A 21387-nucleotide genomic window follows, 5' to 3' on the forward strand; every position below is an offset into this window, starting at 1 on the left:
TTCCTTTAGTAGTGTTTAATAGAATTTTGGAAGGTAGATGAGATAAACAGATGTATTCATTTTTGTGTTTTTAAACTAAGTACCGCAAATGCGTATTTTTTTTTGCCATTTCTAGGGCCGCTCCCTCAGCATATGGAGGTTCCCAGGCTAGAGGTCTAATCCGAACTGTAGCAGCTGGCCTACACCAGAGCCACAGCAACGCCAGATCCGAGCCGCATCTGCTACCTACACCACAGCTCACGGCAACGCCAGATCCTTAACCCACTGAGCAAGGCCATGAATCGAACCTGCAACCTCATGGTTCCTAGTCGGATTCGTTAACCACTGAGCCACGATGGGAACTCCATGTTGTGTATTTCTTTAGCTGGTTTTTAGTATACATTATGGAGTCCAGTGTGATAAAGATGTTTTAGAAAAGTATTTACTAAGTACCTAGGGGTTCAGGGTATGTAAGCATTTGGCTAGGGTTGAGAAGTATGCAGTTCTCATTGACAGTAATATGAGGTGTCATTTAATGACAGTTGTAATCATGAAAGAGAAGTAACTTCTAATGCCATACATCTTATAAATGGTAGAGATGGAAATCAGACCCAGATCAGCCTAACTCCAAGCTCTGGGTTATTATAAGTACTCCATATTGTATTTGTGTCTGTAATATAGCTGTTCAGAGTTAATGTAACATTTAATTGAGTATTTATATTGTTTTAATAATTTTTTTACAGGGATTTATCAAAGATGTTCATGAAGACTCCCTCACAGTTGTTTTTGAGAACAAGTAAGTTATTTTTTTATTGGTAGAGATCTTAATTTTGAAGTTTGCAGTGCCAAACTTTTGGCTCTTCCTATTGCCAGTGGAAAATGATTGCTTTTGGGTGGAGGGTTATTTGATTTAATCATCTTCTAAGGTCAAATAATTTTAGTTTTGATGACTTCACCTGTTTTTGTGCTCACAATTCATTCGTCTTTTTCATGACCTTTTTCTTTGCCAAATCACATGTAGCTAAGAATCAATAGTTTTTGTAAAAAATAGATGGCACGAATGTGATTATAATATGTCTACTTCTTACAAATCCAGAATTTTGAATGATGTGAAAGGCCTTCCAAATGATCACTGATAGGATAAGTATTAGGCTGCAGTCGCTTGTTTATTAATGAGGAATAGTACCAGTTTTATGGACTGTAAAGATTAGGTAAAGTTGTACTAAAAGTGCTAAGGAAGGTGTGCTGAGTTGGTTAGGAAGGGTTATAAAGCATTGTATGGGTCAGAAAAGGACTAATCCACTTTTATTTTCAGTCTGCTTCTGGAACTGCCTGAAAAGATATTTTCCCAGCAGCTGTTTCATGTAGAAACAAGTGTTGAGATGTGTTCTATCTTTGAGCAGCTGCCCTTTAGACAGTGAAGACGAAAAGGAAGTACTAAGATAAACAAGGTCCTACTGTATAGCACAGAGAACTGTATTCAGTGTCCTATGATAAACCACAATGGAATATTAAAAAAAAAGAATGTGGAATTCCCTTTGTGGTGCAGTGGAAACAAATCTGACTAGTATCCATGTGGATGCGGGTTTGATCCCTGGCCTCGCTCAGTGGCTTAAGGATCCAGTGTTGCTGTGAGCTGTGGTGTAGGTTGCAGACGTGGCTTGGATTCTGCGTTGTTGTGGCTTTGGTGTGGGCAGGCAGCTGTACTTGGATTCGACCCCTAGCCTGGGAACCTCCACATGCTGTGGGTGTGGCAGCCCTAAAAAGCAAAAAAAAAAAAAAAGTGTGTATGTACAATGGAATCACTTTGCTGTACAGCAATTAACACAACATTGTTAATCAATTGTATTTCAATTAAAAAATAGAAAAGAAAGCACTCAAACATTTTTTATTTGTCTCCTGTTTTGTCCAGCATTGGCACATAGAAGCTATAGGAATATTTTATATGCTGGTGTACCTCCCAGGCATATGAATGACCTATTAGTATTTAAAGTAGGAAAACATTTTAATTTTATAACTTAGCTTATAAGATACACATATAAAAATTAAGCAATAGCGAAATTAGTAACTTTAATACATTCATATTTGCTACAAAGATTAAAAGTAAGCTTTTTCTAGGTTTTATTTATATGTTCATTATAGCAAAGAAATTCCGTGTAAGGAATAATTCAGAATAATTGTAGTGTTCTATATTTCTGCGAACATGTACACTAAAATGGAATTACGCAGTTTATATTGTTCTATAGTCTCTGATATTGTGTTCCTTAGACACTTTAGTGTTTGCAATAAGTTCATTCTACTGCAGCAGTATAGAAATAACATTGTTTTGAATCTAAGTTGTTATTATCAACTTGGCCTATTTCATTTGCAGAATATTGTATGTACTGTTACCTTAAGATGAGTAGTTTGGAAGGTAATATGTAGTTGTTATCAGTGATGTTAATTGTTTATAAACTTCATCAGGAGTCTTGCATAATCTACTGTACCTCAGCAAATAAATTACTTGGAAAAAGTTTTAAAATGGAAGTTCTTTTTCTTTGGGGAAAGCTAAATTACTGATTTGAAAAATACACAGCATTAAGCATAGACTATACAGCTTCTATACTAGGGGTTATTGGAATATTATATTTTTAAATTGTTAATTTTTTAATCCTTCAGTTGGCAACCAGAACGCCAGGTTCCATTTAATGAAGTTAGATTACCACCACCACCTGATATAAAAAAAGAAATCAGTGAAGGGGATGAAGTAGAGGTATGTATAAGTTTATTTTCTTATATGCCTATTTTTGTTGTCTCATATTCTTGTAGGAAAATACGTTTGGCTGATAGAGAATAAATCTAATTCTTTTTCTGCTCTTTCTGTTGAGTAACTTTGTAATACCGTGATGCTTGTTTTAAGAGTCAGAACTGGGATATTTGTCTCAGGGCTATTACCGTTTTTACCTTTGAAGCCCTGTCAAGTTTCTTTACCACTAAAATGAAAATAATTTGAGAGTTAAAGATGATAGTGCATTTGAGGTGTTTTGCATTGAATCTGGCAGAAAACTTTCTGACAGTTACTATTTTCCTTCTTTTTGCTAATTATTTTGTCTTGTGTTTTCTCTCAGTAGCTTTGTAAAATATTAGTTATTATCATTATTATAGTGATCAATATAGTTTAACAGTGTGAAATATTATAATTAGCATCCTCGCTTTGTTGAATATTCTAGAAATGCTGAGAAAATTTTCAAAGAAGAAACGAAAAGGAAAACAAAAATCAGTGCCCATAGAGAAAAGCCACATTTCATGGTTTATATATTATTCCCAGACTATCCCTTCCCCCTCTATTTAAAAATAAAAATTCTGCTTCTTCTTTGTATCTTGCTTTTTTTGCATTTAGTAGATCTTGGATGCCTGTCTTAAATGTATTAATATTTTTGGTTAATATGCTTGATGTTATGTAAAAAGAAACTTGGAAATAATTGTCATATAGAAGTGTAATGAGTTTGTTGGAGATAGAAAGTTTGATTTTCAATTTTCAAAAAATTATTACCTCCAAGTATTTTAACTGTATTTTCTCACGAAGAGTTGTCTTGATACTACTAAAAGAGATTTTCACATCTCATATGTACCTAGTTTATTATGTAGGTTGAGGTAAGAGGTCTGGGGCCATAGGACAGTCTTTAATGATGAAACAGCTATCCTAAATAGATGCTTTTATAAACACTTAATGGTATATACTGTGCAAGGCACTGTTCTAAGTGCTTTGCAAATGAACTCAGTTACTTGCCACTTTTATTCTTCATAATTTTTTTAATGGTAAGTTTTCCTTTATTTGCAGATGTTACACTGGGAAGCCAAATTGTAGAACTTTAACCCCTAACAACCTGAACTCACATTCTGAAACTCTGCCTAGATTTTAATTATACTTTGCTCTAAGTTTACTGCATTCTTGTGCTTTTGCAGATTATGACTCATTTGTGTCAGGGCACTATGAGCCCACTCCCTACTATTAATAGCTTTCAGTTTACTTTTTTCTTTTATAGTTGACTTCCACCAAAAGTGGTTACTAAGAACTTTTTTTGTGAGCAGACCTAGAACTGTAGTCCAGGTGCGTGTGTATTTGTGTCCTTAAGGGAAATGTCAGGGAGGGATATAGGAAGACTGGGGGAATTAAGTATCAAAGTAACTACTGAAAATTAAGGGATTTAATTTAAAGTAGGGTACTTGGGTGCTATGAATTGTAGCAGTGATGCTGCTGATTACTATGCCATATTCATTTGGGCTTTAGACTCCAGTGAAAAATATTTTCTCAATATTAATCAGCATCTTTACTGTGAAGATGAATAGAAGAGCTTGATTTGTTTTCATTTTTCAAAATTTATTCCTGTTCTAGAAGTTTTTTCTTTTGAAATTCTGATGATGAGTCTGATCAGACAAGGAATGACTTAATTCTGAAAGTGTTCTGGAATTAGAAATTCGTGGTGGTCAATTCTGAGAGTAGTGCTTTGCATATTTTAAAAATTGTTACTCAGACAGTTATTGGTAGTGTAAAGGCTCAGATTAAAGGAAAAACACTGTGGAGGGCTGACAGTGTTGTTAGTGTTTTCCTCAGTCTCAGTCTAGGAAGGTCCTTTCCAGTTCCTGGACTATTTTTGTGACTTGCCTCCCCAACTGCATACAAAACTTGATTGAATAGTGTGGAAATTGATGATTACCGAGGATTTATTTTACTTCGTTTTATTGGTTCAGTCTTGGTTGGTTCTTTAAAATTGTGAGAATTATGGGAATTAAGATGTTATTGTCATTTCTTAGTACTTTTGAAGTTTTTGAAAATATACATAGAGAAGAAGTATAAAGTTAATTTTGCCACTTGTGGGTTTATTGGGCTTTTTTGCCGCCATTAGTTAGGAGTTCATCCATATGACATGGAATGCTTAGGAATTACGGTTTTTAAAGTGCTTTATATTTTGAGCCAAGTTATATAAGCTCACCCCTTAAATTTAGAGTAATAAAGCTTAATATAAAAAGTGAAATGATACAAATTACATAAAGTAAAAAGTGTTTCTTTTCTCTTAGTACTGGAATATTATTAATATGTGCTTGTCTGCCCATCACAGCTTAAATCTTAAATCTCACCGACCAAAGTTGAGGGTCTATTTAAATTTTTTTCTTTGCATTTATGAAGACTATGTATGCTTTTTTATCTTAGAAAAATTGGGAATTCATTTCATTTGTGATTTTTATATTCAGTTAATTAGGATATTATAGATGGTTTCGTGTTTGCATATATAGATTTAACTTCATTTTTTCTCACCACTTTGTGATATTCCTTAGTACAGATATATCATAATAAAAGGCATTGACATTATTGACATTGTTTTTGCTATTACCAAAATAAAAAAAGGCCAGAGTAAATTACCTTCTGGTTGTATAGATCTCAGTGGGTGGCTCAATTGCTGAATCAAAAAGTGTGTTTATTTAAAATTCTGATAGTACCAAAATGTACCGTTTTGTCCTCCAGAAATACTTTTTGAATTAGCATTTTATAATTTGGCTAATCTGTAGGATTTCATAATCATGATAGAAGGAAGCTTTTGTCTTTTAGAACTTCGGAACCTTGGTCACTGGTATTATGGAGTGCCTTTTAAATCAGTTTCTTGGCTCTTAGCTCCTTGTTCTGCTTATTGTCTGTTTTTACTTTTCATCCATGTAGTTTTTGGTGTAGGAAATGTTTACATTCATTGGGTAAGTTTTATCTGTTTTATATATATATTGTGTTTTCTTCCAGGCAGTCTTTTTAAAAACAAAAAACTGTGCTTATGGCTTTGACATTAAGAAGTTACAGTTTTACTTATTCAGATCTGCCAGTGTTTCAGTGTGTCCTCCAAGATAACACATTGTAGTATTTCTACATATGTGGCCCTTTTTTACTAACAGTATTTAGATTTTTAATCTAACTTGAGTCTTTTCTTAGGGTAATTTATTGCTTTGGTCACTGTTCTCTTTCTGCTAGTATAAATACTATAATAGCACTAATAGCTGACTCTGTATAAATATGTAACTAATTGGCTTTTTAAAACATAATTTCAGTTTGACATAACAGTCTCTTGAGAGCTTCTTCTAAATTGTATGAATACTTTATTAGCCTTTCCAAGGTTTGTATAGCCGGAAGGTTAGAAAGCTGATAACCAGTTTTAAGTTTTTGTCCTGAATGTTACTCTCTTACATATGTCATGCTGTATTCGCAGTGTCGTCAGTTTTGTGCCAGACTCCAGCTCTTGCTCTTTTGCAGCTCTAGGAATCCTTCCTCTTTGAAGAAGGAAAAGGTGACTTTGATATGGCTATTAGTAATTGATTTAGAACAGAAATAATCCAGGAGAGAGCTTTTCATTAAGCTATTCAAGCAGTTATCTAAAGTTCAGCCATATGACAGAAAACCTAAATAGACATTTCTCCAAAGAAGATGCACATATGACTAACAGGCACATGAAAAGATGCTCACCATGGCTAATTATTAGAGAAATGCAAATCAAAACTACGGTGAGGTATTACCTCACACTGGTCAGAATGGCCATCGTTAAAAAGTCTACAAACAGTAAATGCTGGAGAGAGTGTAGAGAAAAAGGAACCTTCCTATACTACTGGTGGGAATGTAAGCTGGTGCAACCCCTGTGGAGAACAGTACGGAGGTTCCTTAAAAAACTAAATATAGATCTACCATATGATCCAGCAGTTCTACTTCCTGGGCATACATCTGGAGAAAACTGTGATTTGAAAAGATACATGCACCCCAATGTTCGTTGCAGCACTATTTACAATAGCCTAGGCATGGAAGCAACCTAAGTGTCCATTGACAGATGAATGGATAAAGATGTATATATATGTGTATATATATATATATATATATATATATATATAAAATATATGTGTATGTGTTTGTATACACACATACAGTGGAATATTACTCAGCCATAGAAAGAATGAAATAATACCATTTGCAATAACATAGATGAACCTAGAGATTATCATATAAAGTGAAGTCAGAGGCAAATACCATATGATATCACTTACATGTGGAATCTAATGAAAAATGATACAAAAGAACTTACAAAACAGAAACAGATTCAAAGATTTTGAAAGCAAATTTATGGTTACCATTCAAAGGGAAAATGTGGATAAATTAGGGAGTTTGGATTGACATATGCACAGTACTATATGTAAAATGGATAGGTAACAAGGACCTATTATAAAGCATAGGGTAGCCTACTCAATACTGTGTAATAATCTTTACGGGAAAAGAATCTGAAAAGGAATGGGTGTATGTATATGTGTAACTAATTAATTTTACACCTGAAGCTAACACAACTTTGTAAGTCAGCTATGTATCAATAAAATTAATATAGAAAAGTCTACAAATAATAAATGCTAGAGAGGGTGTGGGGAAAAGGGAACTTTCTTACATTGTTGATGGCAATGTAAATTGGTATAGTGATTGGAGAACAGTATGGAGGTTCCTTAAAAAGCTAAAAATAGTTAATATATGATCCAGGAAACAAAAACTAATTCGTAGAGGTACATGCACTGCAGTGTTCATTTATAGCAGGGCTGTTTACAGTAGCCAAGACACGGAAGCAGTGTAAGTGTCCATCAACAGATGAATGGATAAAGAAGCTATGGAATATATATGTATATACACACACACACACAATTGAGTATTACTCAGCCATAAAAATAATGGAATATTGTCATTTGCAGCGATATGGATGGACCTAGAGATTATCATACTGCATGAAGTAAGCCAAAGACAAATATTACATGATAGTGGAATCTAAAAAAGTACAGATGGACTTATTTACAAAACAGAAATACAGATGAAGAAAAACTTATAATTACCAAAGGGGAAAGGCAGGGAGAGATAAATTAGGAGTTTGGGATTAATAGATACGCAGTATCTATTATTGTGAAATAGATAATCAACAAAGACTTAACTGTATAGCATGGGAAACTATATTCAGTATCTTGTAGTAACCTATAATGGAAAAGAATCTGAAAAAGAATACATATATGTATAGCTGAATCACTTTACTGTATACCAGAAACCAATATTGTAAATCACCTATACTTCAATTAAAAAAATGAAAATTAAAAAATTCAACTATATGAACTTTCCACTCCTGTTGGTCAGGAATGTTTGAGTACTGACAGTTTCATCTAGTTTACTCTAAAATTTTATTACTTTACAAGCATGTTTGGCTACTAATGGCCTGAAGAACACACTATATGGTTTATAATAGAAAGTTGGTTTTGAAAAATCCAAAATTCAAAGGTTTATTTTTAAACCTAATTAGTGGCTTTGGATTTGATTTCTTAAGAAGTAGCATGTTTTAAAATCTTTGTAGCTTAAATTTAATGTAATTAATTTTTTTTTGATTAACTCTTTGCTTAACAGTTGATTTTGCTAATAACCAAAGAAAATAGTGCTCAGCTTGTAAAGTTGGAGGTAATGGAAAATTGAAGAATTATTTAGATACTCCTAAGCTGAATGTATAATATAATGTTCTAAGATATTGGAAGGGCAGTAGAAAAGTTTTTCTCTGGTTGAAATATGGATTACCAAGTTTTTGCGACATATGCCTTTTCTTCCATCTTTTATGACAGATGTTATGGTTAAACATCTTCATATTTTAGTTATAACCTTGGGATACGAGTCCCTTGAGAGAAATTAGATAAAGGGAATAAGAATAGTTTGTGATAGGATACTCCCTTACCTTACAATTTTTAATATCATAAAAATACAATATAGGTGTATAGTTTACATCTTAACTTTAAAAATGTTTGTTTGATTCTTGCAACTAGTCTGAAAATTTTAGCTGTCTGTAGTCAGTCTTTCTCATAATACCATAAGTCCATTGTTAGCCTTAGTGCTTTGAAATCCTCATATTAGAGAATAGGAAAACCTATTACTTACATCTTTTTGGGGGAGTGCCTGATTTCTAAGATTTGTGAAACTCATTTGTTAAAGTATCAGCCACAAGTACTAATGAGATAATACTGTTGTTTAGCAGATAAATTACATTAGTGTGTTCTAGATGTTAAACTTGCTTTCCTAATGTACTTTTTCTACTTCTTCGTAGACTGATGAGATGAAGTAGATAAGGGGAACAATATGCAATAAATGTATTTCATGTAGTTGAAAAATAGGTCATTATGATTAAGTGTTTAGTTTAATGCTTAACATATTTAGAATTTGGTAAAATTTGATAAAAATTCTCTACTTCTGGTGTTCACGTTATCTCTATTTTGTTATAACTTTGGAAGGCATAGCTGAACTTTATTAACTTGAATGGAAAGTTGATAACATTAGAATCCAGACTAGAATTCCATTTAAGTCATGGTTATGGGCTAGAATTTGGAGACCATTTTGTAATAAGATTTGACTTGGATTCATTTGGTAGAAAGACTCTTGAAATAGGCTTTTGGAATTTGATTTTTCGAATTCTGTTCTCTACTCCATGAAACTATAGCTAGCCTTTTTCAATCTGAGTATTCCGTGTTTTTAAATCCCTCATAGGCACTCTTTAGTCTTCTGCTTTTTTAAAGCTCTTTATTGGATTTGAAACGTAGAATGTTAGAGCAGTGAGGGCCATTGCCTTAGTGTGTATTGCTCCCTTGGAATAGTTTGGAGATTTAAGTGAAATCTGAAGTAAGGGAATTTCTGTGAGGTGCTCTCTCCAATGATAATAGTCATAAATAAATTCAGTAATCAACAGCTTGGATATAGTACACTAGGGCGCAGTTTTAATGCTGGGTAATGATTTTTTTTTCTTTTGTTTTTTAGGGCTGCACCTGAGGCATATGTAAGTTCCCAGGCTAGAGGTCTAATTGAAGCCACAGCTGCTGGCCTACAGCACAGCCACAACAATGCCAGATCTGAGCCGCATCTGTGACCTATACCACAGCTCACAGCAATGCCAGATCCTTAACCCTCTGAACAAGGCCAGGGATTGAATCAGCATACTCATGGATACTAGTCAGATTCGTTACCGCTGAATACGATCAAAGGGAACACCCTAAAAAAACGATTTTTTATTGTGTTGAGATAACACTTCATTTTGTAAAGAATGTGATTTGATCCGCAGCACAAAAGTGGAGCCAAAGTTTTAGCATTTTGATTCAGGCCAAGGACTTAGATTAGTTTGGCTTTGTGAGAGTGGCTTCATCTTTCAGGGGTACAGTTATTAATGAAGTTTACAGAGATGAATATAAGTATAAAATGGAATCCATCATTTTAATGTTCATTGAGAAATAGAGCTTCAAGGCAGTCCAAAAATGGTTTATTGTCTTTTTTTGTAGGTAAGCTTACATAGGAAGCCATATTCCTAGAAGGTTATTCTTTGGTGAAAATAGAATTAGAACAGATAGTTTTAAGACCTATTTTTCATCATTCAAGCTTGAGGCACCCATCCATTATAAATCACCTAGAGATAAGCCAATCTGTTTAGCTGAAATGTCTAAGATAGTGCTTGGAAAGGGCACTTTCCTTCCTGTTCTCAGGATTTTCTTTTCATTTTTTTAATTCTCAGTATACCAGGGAAAATAGTTATCATTTACCATTTGGGTCCAGTGAACCATTTTTATTGTTGTTTTTTGTGTTTTTAAGTCATTTGACATATATAAACTTAAACAAGTAGAAAGAAAAGTATGGTGAAGATCAGCATTATATTAGATATTTTAATAAGTAAACAGAGCAAATTTTTTTTCATATTTTAATTGTTTTGACAGTACATATACCTAAATGAGTAGTTATCTGAATATTGCTTATTGCTTATCAGTTATCATGTATAAACCCAGAACATAATCCATTTTATAATATTAGTATCAAGTTTAAAGTCAATCTCTGATAAGTTCTAGTTGATCATTTCTTCTGTTTCATCTTACACTTGTGAATTATCAGAATGCCACAGTTTAAGAATATAGTTAACCCTTGAACAACATAGGTTGGAACAGCATGGGTCCACTTAGATTATTTTCAATAGCAAATAGCAAATACTATAGTAATACATGATCAGTGATTGGTTGAATTTGCAGATGTGGAGCCACATATACAGAGGGCTAGCTATTACATTACACTTGATTTTTCAACTTCATGGAGAATCGTCATCCTTACCCCATGTTGTTCAAGGGTCGATGGTATTTTGGAGCTTTTGTTGGCTTCTGATTTTATTGAACAGAGCATTTTCACCTTTGCATTTACACCATTTTCATATTTAACCAATCGGATTGACTGATCTATTGCATTTTGTGCATTTCTTCAACTGTTTATTTCTAGTCACCTTTGTATATACAGCTGCTTTTGGCATTTGTTCTCTTAAGAGTTGTGCATTTTGGTATGCAGACATAAAAGATGAATGAATACTGTGATATCCTTTTAGAGAAAACCCAATGGTTCAGATTCTTGTCACAGGATTTTGTGTGAAGAAGTCACAGCTGAATGATTAAGTGGGTGAGAATACTAAGTTTCCTTTCTCTCATTAGAATTAAATTGTTTGGGAATATACATCTAGTGTATCACATGAAGAATTCATAGTCTGAAATTCTGCTTATAACTTCCAATTCATCACTAGAATCTAGAGTGCTGTTGTCTATCTCTTTGTATCAGTCTGATTCTTTTAGTAATTATGAATGTTCTTCCTCTGTACATTTTCTTCTCTTTGCATTGTGGGTGGAAAGTAGAAGTTCTGAATTCTTAATTGTTCACTGATAGCCAAAAGTAGACTACAAGAGTAGCGTAGCCAGTCTTATGCTTTTTTGAAAGACTGTGCAGTGAGGAAGATCCAGTAGTCACCAATAAAGGACAATGTATCCTTCCAGGAAATGCCCTCATTTCTTCTGTTTTCTTTTTTCTTTTCTTCTCTCTCTCTCTCTCTTTTTTTTTTTTTGCCAACTAGGGCTGTACATGCAGCATATGGATGTTCCCAGGCTAGGGGTCGAATCAGAGCTGCATCTGCCAGTCTATGCCACAGCAAAGCCAGATTTGAGCTGCATCTGTGACCTACACCACAGCTCACAGTAACACCAGATCCTTTAACCCGGTGAGGGTTAAACTGAGTGAGGCCAAGGATTGAATCCCACATCCTCATGGATACTAGTCAGATTTATTACCACTGAGCCACAATGAGAACTCCTCTTTGGTTTTCTTTAAAAAAATTTTAAAAACGTAGTTGTGGATAATTAATGAATGATGATGAAGATAGCAAAGTATTTCAGGATATAGGGAACATAAAGTTGGGATTCTGCTTTAGATTTATGAAAGGGTTCACTGGATACATACAATAATTGCAAGATAGAGTGAATTTTATTCTATTCTAAAAAGTAAAGTTTCTTATTTTTTGGAATATCTGTAAGAAAGGATAAATCCTCATGTAAGAAATGCTAAAATTTAGTTCATTGGAACCTGATTGGTATGTATGTATAGTTTTTTTCCTTATAGCTTTTCTCTGATCTTGGTATATGGTAACATTGACCAAGAAGTTTTGGCTTGTTTATTTTTAGTTCTAACATTACTTTCAGATCATCTTGATAGAAACTTCATGCTTCTCAGAAATATTTGCCTTATTAGTAGTTGTTTGCGTTATTTCACAGATGACTGTTAACATGTATTGATTGGTAGATTTCTCTACTCACCTGTGTAGAGGCAGTGTTAGTTTAATCAAGATTTTTGTGGAGTGTTTCTTAGTCATCTTTCCCTAGGCCTCCCATGATAATTATAGACATACACTATATAAATATTTAGTTAGGATTTGTAAGATGTATAATCTGCTAGTGGACTGAATGTGTATAATTTTTTGTGTTATTAGCTAAATTCAGAACATTTTAAGTTTTTGAGCAAGGGATTTAAATGTCATACCCTTGAAGGAATTTTAAAATAGGGTTAAATCACTTTCTAAAAATAATTCTTAATTTCAACATCAGAAATACTGATAAATAAAATTATATCTTATTAAAGTTCTAGCTTATCCTTACTTCTGATACTTGAATCATCAGAATGCAGTGCTTGAAGATGAACAGCTTTGACAGAAACTGAAAAGACCTCTTTTTCACTATGTAGAACTTGCAGGAAGTATTTTTTAAAAAAAAATAATATTTATGTTTTGTAATCTTTCAAGAATTTGGAATTTGACTTTAAAGGAGCCAAATTGCCCTAAAAGTGTTCAGTTTTATTTTTCAGTAGTAAAATTTAAGCATACATAACTCCTATTAAATTACACTTAGTATGATAATTTCCATACAATAACTTTTTTTTTTTTTTTTGGTCTTTTTGCCTTTTCTTGAGCTGCTCCCATGGCATATGGAGGTTCCCAGGCTAGGGGTCCAATCAGAGCTGTAGCTGCTGGCCTTTGCCAGAGCCACAGAACGAGGGATCTGAGCCGCATCTGCGACCTACACCACAGCTCACGGCAATGCCAGATCATTAACCCACTGATCAAGGCCAGGGACTGAACCCACAACCTCATGGTTCCTAGTCGGATTCATTAACCACTGAGCCACGACGGGAACGCCTCCATACAATAACTTTTAAAATTATTATTAAAGTATAATTGATTTACAGTGTTCCTTCAATTTCTGCTGTACTTCAAAGTGACCCAGCCACATGTACCCTCCCCCCCTTTTTTCATTTTCCATCAGATTCTTACCCAAGAGACTGGATATAGTTCCCTCTGCTGTACAGCAGTACAGTAACATTTTTGATTCTTTTTGGAATGAATAAGGGCATTTTTTTTTTCTTATCAGGTGTATTCAAGAGCAAATGATCAAGAACCATGTGGATGGTGGTTGGCTAAAGTTCGAATGATGAAAGGAGAAGTAAGTCATTTTAACACTTGGTTTGTGACCAGTTTCCAAGGAAATATATGGATGCTTGGTTTCTGTAAAAGTCACTCCAAATCTTAGTTTTGTTTCTAAAAGCCTGCTTCAAAAATAGTTAATCACACATCTCGAAAATTCATAAGGCCACTAATTTTTATTTGTGTTCTGTATTTGCAAACACCAAAGCTGCTCTTCGAGGTAGACCACAAGCATGTGAGGATCACCACGGTTCATGATTGAACCTATAATCTAGTTTAGGCAAATCAGATTGATATAACTAAGCTGTGCTTAGCATTTGTGCCACAAGGGGGAGGACCTGCTATTTAAGCCGAGCACGGTAATTAGAACTTCATTTAAAGCTCATTATTTTTGTTCAGATGGAATTTTTAAAGTATTTTGATGTTTTTTAGTTTTATGTCATTGAATATGCTGCTTGTGATGCCACTTACAATGAAATAGTCACATTTGAACGACTTCGGCCTGTCAATCAAAATAAAACTGTCAAAAAAAATACCTTCTTTAAATGCACAGTGGATGTTCCTGAGGATTTGAGAGAGGCGTGAGTAATTTTGTTTACTATTGAATTGCTTTGTGAATTAAGAGGATTTTTCAGTGCTATAAATGTCTTTTTTCCCCAAACACCCACTCAATAACTTGATAGAAAATCTTTTTAATAAAACTTTTAATGGGTGATGTCAAAATGAGATATCAAGTTTGCATTATAATTGCCTTCTAAATTTAACCTGTTATTTAGGTCTTACACATGAATTAATTTCTCCCTAGGTGTGCTAATGAAAATGCACATAAAGATTTTAAGAAAGCAGTAGGAGCTTGCAGAATTTTTTACCATCCAGAAACCACACAGCTAATGATACTGGTAAGATAACTCCATATTTTAAGGTAGCTAATGGATATTGCACATATTTTTTAATTAAATGCTTCAAAAGATAAAAGCTAACTTGGTGCATAGTGAATTTATTAAAATCCAGTGTGGGGAAAACTTTTTTTTTTTTTTTTTAAAAAGGCCACACCTGTAGTACTTGGAAGTTCCCAGGTTAGGGGTCGAATTGGAGCTACAGCTGAGGCCTTTGCCACAGCAGCCATGGCAACACCAGATCCAAGCCACATCTCTGGCCTTTGTAGCAGCTTGTGGCAATGCTGGATCCTTAACCCACTGAGCAAGGCCAGGGGTCAAACCTGTATCCTCACAGACCTTAACCTTCTGAGCCACAACAGAAACTCCAGGAGAAAATACAATATTCTTAACATCATAAAATTCTTGAATGTGTGGGATCCTGGATTCTACCTTCCCATCTTAATTTGAAGAGCAGATCTAAATAATATGAAGTAAGAAAGCAAAGTAAGATAACTTATGGGAGGGAGCATGTTAGATTAGGAGAGAGGTATAGTATAGTAGGAGGCAAAAATCAGGGAAGGCTTTATATGAAAGGCAGTGGTTGTGTTGAAAAAAGATTTACATTCTTGAGTGATTAACTTGTTTGTTTATAGTCTGCCAGTGAAGCAACTGTGAAGAGAGTAAATATTTTGAGTGACATGCATTTGCGAAGTATTCGTACAAAATTGATGCTTATGTCTAGAAATGAAGAGGCTACTAAGCATTTAGAAGTAAGTGGGTTTACTCTTAAAAGGTTTTTTTTGTGTGTCCTTTTTAGTTGCATGAATACATTTAAGTTTCATGGCTTAGACTGCTAGATGGTTAGGTAAGGCAACTTGGGACCTGTTTTGTGGCTAATACTTGGAGTCATTATTGCTTTTTTCTATTGCTTTCGTCAAACATAGCCTTAGATCTGCTAAATGCTTATTGAGTTGTTAGGACTTGGATGACAGGAGCCAAAGAGCTTAGAAACTCATTAGGGATTTCCTGTAGAACTGTATTGCTAGCTCTTCTTTTTGCTCTGTTTTTACTGCCGTGTCACCTGTCAGTCACCATGTACTTCATTAGTAGCTAGTTTGCTATGCTATCTCTTGGGTAAGAAGAGAGGAGGACACATAGCTTGTAGCTTAAAAAAAAAAAGAGCCTACCATTGCTTCTCTATTCTGTCCTAAAGTTACTCCTGTTTTCTCCTTTTCTCAGTGCCACACTATTAGGAGACTTGTTTCCAATACCCTCTCTCAAACACACTTGTATGTGCACATACACACACTTAGATAAATTGGGCAGTGTGTTTATCTTTAGGTTAAGTGCACTAATGCCCAATTTGAAAGTTCCAAATAGGGATATGTGAGTGAGTTTTGAAACATGAATCATCTCAATTGGAAAGCTGCCTGTATCAGTAATTCTGGTAAATTGTTTTAGAATTACTGTTTTTATTCTGACCATGATTAAGTAGACTGGTCAAACGTCCCCCTCATATCACCCCAAATGATTTTCCTTCATTCCTTTTTACTTTAATTCTTTTCTTTTTTAAAAACTTGTGAAATAAACATAAAGTTTACCATCCTAACCATTTTTAAGTGCCCAGTTCATATTGTTAAGTATATTCACATTGTTGATCAGTCTTTAGAACCTTTTCTTCTTACAAAAACCTAAACTATATTTGTTAAACAACTTCCCATTTCCCCTTCTCCTCTAGCCCAGGCAACCATCATTGTACTTTGTTTCTATAAATTTAACTGCTCTAGATACCTTATGTAAGTGAAATCATTTGTCTTTTTGTGACTGGTTTATTTCACTAAGCATAATGTCTTTAGTGTTTACCCATGTTGTAACATGTATCAGAGTCTCTTAAGGCTGAGTAATTCTGCATTTTACACATGTATCAAATTTTGTTTATCAGTCTATTTGGGTTGCTTCCACCTCTTGATAATTGTGAATAATGCTATAAACATGGGTGTTCAAAATTTTTGTTTTTGCTCTCTCATAATAAATACTAATTGCCTCTTACTAGTGCACAAAACAACTTGCAGCAGCTTTTCATGAGGAATTTGTTGTGAGAGAAGATTTGATGGGCCTGGCAATAGGAACACATGGTAGTAACATACAGCAAGCTAGGAAGGTTGCTGGAGTTACAGCTATTGAATTAGACGAAGATACTGGAACATTTAGAATCTACGGAGAGGTAAGCTGTTTATTTCTCACCTTGTGTGACTTTTACTATATAACATATTAACTACTGTCTGGAATTCCAATTTCCTGTGAAACACTTTAAAATTAATCAACCTAGCAATCATTACATATATGTAGGTAGATTAAAGATGATACTGTATTATGTGGGGAATTGAAAGAATTCCTGAGTATTTAATGTGTACTATTTTCAGAAGTTCCTTAATTAACCGCTTCTGAATTTTACTGTTTTATGTGCATTATAAACAATTCATTCAGATATTTTTGCGTGCCTACTCTGTGTCAGGGACTGGTAGCTGTTAATAGCATATAATAGAATAGTTTTTGTAGAACTTGAATTTGAATGATATCTTGTCACTGGTTAATTGTAACATTTGTGTGGGCAGGAAAATAATAAATCTGAAAAATAGCCCAGACTTTTCTTCTTTGAGACCATTTTTCACATCAGAATAAATAGATGCGTTTCTTAGGGGTGATAATTTGAAGTCTTGACTTCCTGTTTGAGTCATATAGGAAATCCGAGTAGAGTCCTGATTTCTACATCTGAAACCTTTAGAAGTGGACAGTATAATAAAGTAATTAAGATGAAAGGCTTTGGAGAAGCCATACTGCTTGAATAGGAATTCTGTCACTTTGAGAGGGCTTGAAGAAAGTTACTCAGCTTCCCTGCGTAATTTTCCACATTGTAAAATGAGGATAATAGTGTTTACCTTACAGTTTGAGGATTAAATAAGATGCTAAAAATTTGTTGTGTATGATAAAGTGGTCACACAACATGCTTGACATACGGTTGTTGAAGGACAAACATTAAAAGTGGAAGTTACCTTACTGAGAACTGTAAATTCCTTTTAGAAAGAACCCCTTCTCTGCCGTCTTCTAGTCTTTTAAAATTGTGACCATTAGAAATAAGGAATTTTAATGATCTTATTTTTATTGCATCTCTGCAAAAACAATCTTTTACATCATTTCTTATGTTGAGGATGAAAAAACAATGCAGACAGTATAAACAATTTGTTTTTAACATTTATCTGGAGAAATCTAGCACAGTAATATGGGCCAAATGTATTTAGGATTTGGGTAAAATTTGGCTAACATAAGTAAGTCAAACTCTTTTGCCAGTTTTCTTAGATGCTTAAAAGGTACCTTAGCCATGTCCAACATTTTGATTCTAAAAGACTTTTTTCCTAGCTGTTTAATGATTACTCTGACTTGTTTTGGAAAATTACTTCATGAAATTGCCTTGAAATGTCACTCTGGTGGTCTGAACAGAATCTTGTACTAGAGCTTAATAAATCAGTTTTTAATCCTCATTGCTTGTGTTTTATTGTGGATTGTGGGGTTTTTTATGGTTTTATTTCATGTTTGTACCCCATCCTCTCCACTCCTTTACAGAGTGCTGATGCAGTAAAAAAGGCTAGAGGATTCTTGGAATTTGTGGAGGATTTTATTCAGGTTCCTAGGAATCTTGTTGGTAAGTACTTCAACTAAATGTTAAGTTAAATGTTATTTAATTACATACAGTGAGTTAATTGAAGATTAGCCTTTTCTAATATCTTATTTTGCTTAAAATTATGTGGAGTATTTGGATAGTGGTACTTTTTCTTCTCTTTCTCTCTCTTTTTAAACAATAGCATATGTTACTTGTATCTCATTATTGTCATGTTAAAAAGAATGTTTTCTTCTGTGTAGGGCAACCCACTAATAAGACCTGTGATATTTATAAGTTTGTCATTATAGCTTTTCTTAAGCCTTCTCATTACTTAATATGTTCATTTACTTAATGTCTTTTTAACATTCATATATCCATCTAGTGCAGAAGAAAAAGTAAGAGTGGACTAACTGTAGGGTAATAAACTTCTACACAGTAGGCTTTGAGTAAGTAATAGTTGTTGCAAAGTCATTGAATAAGGTAAGAAATCACATGCAGGAGAGAAGATGGTGATGATGCTGTGAGGGAAGTTTCACTATTAAGTTTCTGATACTATTAATGAAGACTTCTGTACCCACGGATTATAAATTGAAGCTGTAGTTAAATGAGCATTATAGCTTGGGATTAGTTGTTTAATAGCTTTGTTATTGATATCCTCTACATCTCTCCTTTTAAATGCTGTTTCAAATAAATGGGAAAGCTTTGGCCACATGTTAAATACTCTGTTATTAGCCTAAGTTTAATATAAAAATAACCATCAACACATCACATTAAGTAGTGAAGTTAACTAGGGGAATGAATTTTTTTTTTTGGTGGGGGAGTTATCTGTTGAGTCTCAATAGACCTTAATGAAATAGTTAAGAGCTTATTGGGCTCTAAATTATGCCTGTTCTACCTTTAGGAAAAGTTTCTATAGATGTTCTGTCAAATTCTGTAAAACAGTAGTAGCAGAAAATTTAAATAAAACATAGCTTCCACTATAAAAAAAGATGCTAGTTTTGGCAAATAACTGGTGTATTTAGGATGGTAGTCTACAACACAAGAATTTGGACAGTTTCTTGATATTCAGCTATTAATTAGGTTATATAAAAAGCTTTTTACTTCTGCCCACATTTGGGTAGGTGTGATGTACTGCCAGTTAAGTAAGCTCCACTTTTACCTGTTCTTGGAAACCACTGTGCACTACACATCAGATTGCCGGAGAGATGCGTTGAGATATTAAAATTGATAATGTCTCATGAATTTTGTATAATTTTAATAAATGTTAAATACAAAATGTTACCAGCTGTTTATTGTTCTCAAATGAAATCACCTTTGAAAAGAAAGTGGCTTTGAAACTGATTCTCTTTGTTTTCATCATACTCCATTATTGACAGCTATCAGTATTAACATTTTGGTTGCTGCTTTTATTGAACATAATTTAACTTTGGTTTTTTTCACATGTAAAAATGATTTGGAGGTGTGTCCAAAGGAGTCAGGATTCATTCTAATCCAACAGTTCTGTAGAAGACAGCCTCGGTCTTAGAGAATTTGTAGTAGTGTTACTATTGAGTAAACATTGCTGATATTTCTTAAATAAGGGTATTGGATATATTTATAGCTCTCAGGTTCTTTATTCTATTTGTTTATCTGTAAAATGATATGAGTACCTGTCATGTCTATTCTTTTCCTCTACCCTGGCCTGGTTGACTTCGGTGATTTGGGTTGTTTACTATTTAGAAAATAAATATGAGCAGCAACTATTAGACATTGGTGCAATACTCAGAAGTAGAGTAAAGACTTCAGTTGGTTGTTGTGAATAATAATACTACGTCTTCCTCCAAAATGTTTTATGGGTGAAGCAGTCTTTTGAAAAATAGTACCTTTTTAGTCCAAGTGAAAGATAAAAAGAGGACTGAGGAATAAAAGGGAATGAGGACTTAATTGGTAAATTTCAGAGAGGATTCCTGCACATATTCAGGTTCCAAGAGTTCTAGACTTAGGCTATTCCCACCCCTCCCAAATCAAAAGAAAAAGTATTATGTGAACATTGATTTGAAAATGAATTGAAATTTTTCACCTCCTGGAAGCCTTCCTTAATCACTTCTCTACTCTGTCCCTTCAGCATTTATGCTCAGTGCTCAAATTATACTACAGGTCTGCTTCAGTTTGTCAATATGCTTTGGAATTTAACTGTGGAAATGATCAGTTAAAATATTGCAGTCTCTGGTGGGACTAAATAAAACTTACAGGTAGGTCCTTGCCATGGACCCCAGAAGGGTGATGGATATTCACTCACCACTGGTATAGTTCACAAGAAGGAAGGGGCAAATATTTTGGGGTGGGGTGGGGATTATAATACATCAACCTGATTTTTGTTTTTTCGAAAAGATATTTGCTTATTTTTAGCAGGGTCAAGGATGGAGTTGCTGCTTGAGCTTCACTGTGTTAACATGAAGGTTGCTTTTATATGCTGCTGCTAGGGCTTCTCAGAGAAGACATACATCATGTGAATTCCCTATCCTACTTGATTTTATTTCTTCTTTTTACTGTTCTGTTGCTGCTGATTTTAAATTTAGGGTTATTGTAAAAGGAGGTTTGAGACTAGGAATAGAAAATTCTGTGATAGTGTCTGTTCTATTGAGTGACTTACTGTTGCCTTTGTTCCCTTACTTATTCTTTATTGAAAACTGTTCTCTTAAGCATGCAGTAGGAAAAATGTACATTTCAGCCTCTTTGAACTAAAGTTATTTATTGTGGAAATACATCACTTTTTTTGTATAAACATTTTAGTTTATTGGGGATTTGGGCTTAGTAACAAATAAGATCTTGCTGTTAATACTAAGTTAGGGTACATGTATTCTGTAAAGTGATGGTTACCTGAATATCTACTTCTGTTACCAGGTAGCACTGCTCGATATTGCTTTGTTATTTTATTGAGTGTATGTTGGCTTTATAACAAGTAAGTTCCTAAGAAGGGCATCTTCATGTCCTCCTTTTAGTTTCTCTAGTTGGACTCACTATTTGACAGACTTAGAACTTAAGTGTGGAGAAGGTAAATAATTGA

General features: G+C 34.0%; 1 protein-coding gene across 7 annotated transcripts in view; it reads left to right on the plus strand.

Annotated features, from left to right (window-relative positions):
* The window catches only part of FXR1 (FMR1 autosomal homolog 1), a 58952-nt gene that overhangs the window by 16524 nt on the left and 21041 nt on the right, over positions 1-21387 (plus strand). For all 7 annotated transcript variants that reach the window (XM_047787143.1, XM_047787151.1, XM_047787160.1 and 4 more), the window contains exons 2-9: positions 723-775; positions 2638-2731; positions 13753-13824; positions 14238-14386; positions 14611-14704; positions 15337-15453; positions 16737-16907; positions 18305-18383. In XM_047787143.1, coding sequence (XP_047643099.1) covers positions 723-775; positions 2638-2731; positions 13753-13824; positions 14238-14386; positions 14611-14704; positions 15337-15453; positions 16737-16907; positions 18305-18383 — 829 coding nt within the window. The remainder of the gene's footprint in view (positions 1-722; positions 776-2637; positions 2732-13752; positions 13825-14237; positions 14387-14610; positions 14705-15336; positions 15454-16736; positions 16908-18304; positions 18384-21387) is intronic.

The sequence above is a fragment of the Phacochoerus africanus genome, chromosome 1, assembly GCF_016906955.1.
Source record: "Phacochoerus africanus isolate WHEZ1 chromosome 1, ROS_Pafr_v1, whole genome shotgun sequence".
Taxonomy (NCBI): Eukaryota; Metazoa; Chordata; class Mammalia; order Artiodactyla; family Suidae; genus Phacochoerus; species Phacochoerus africanus.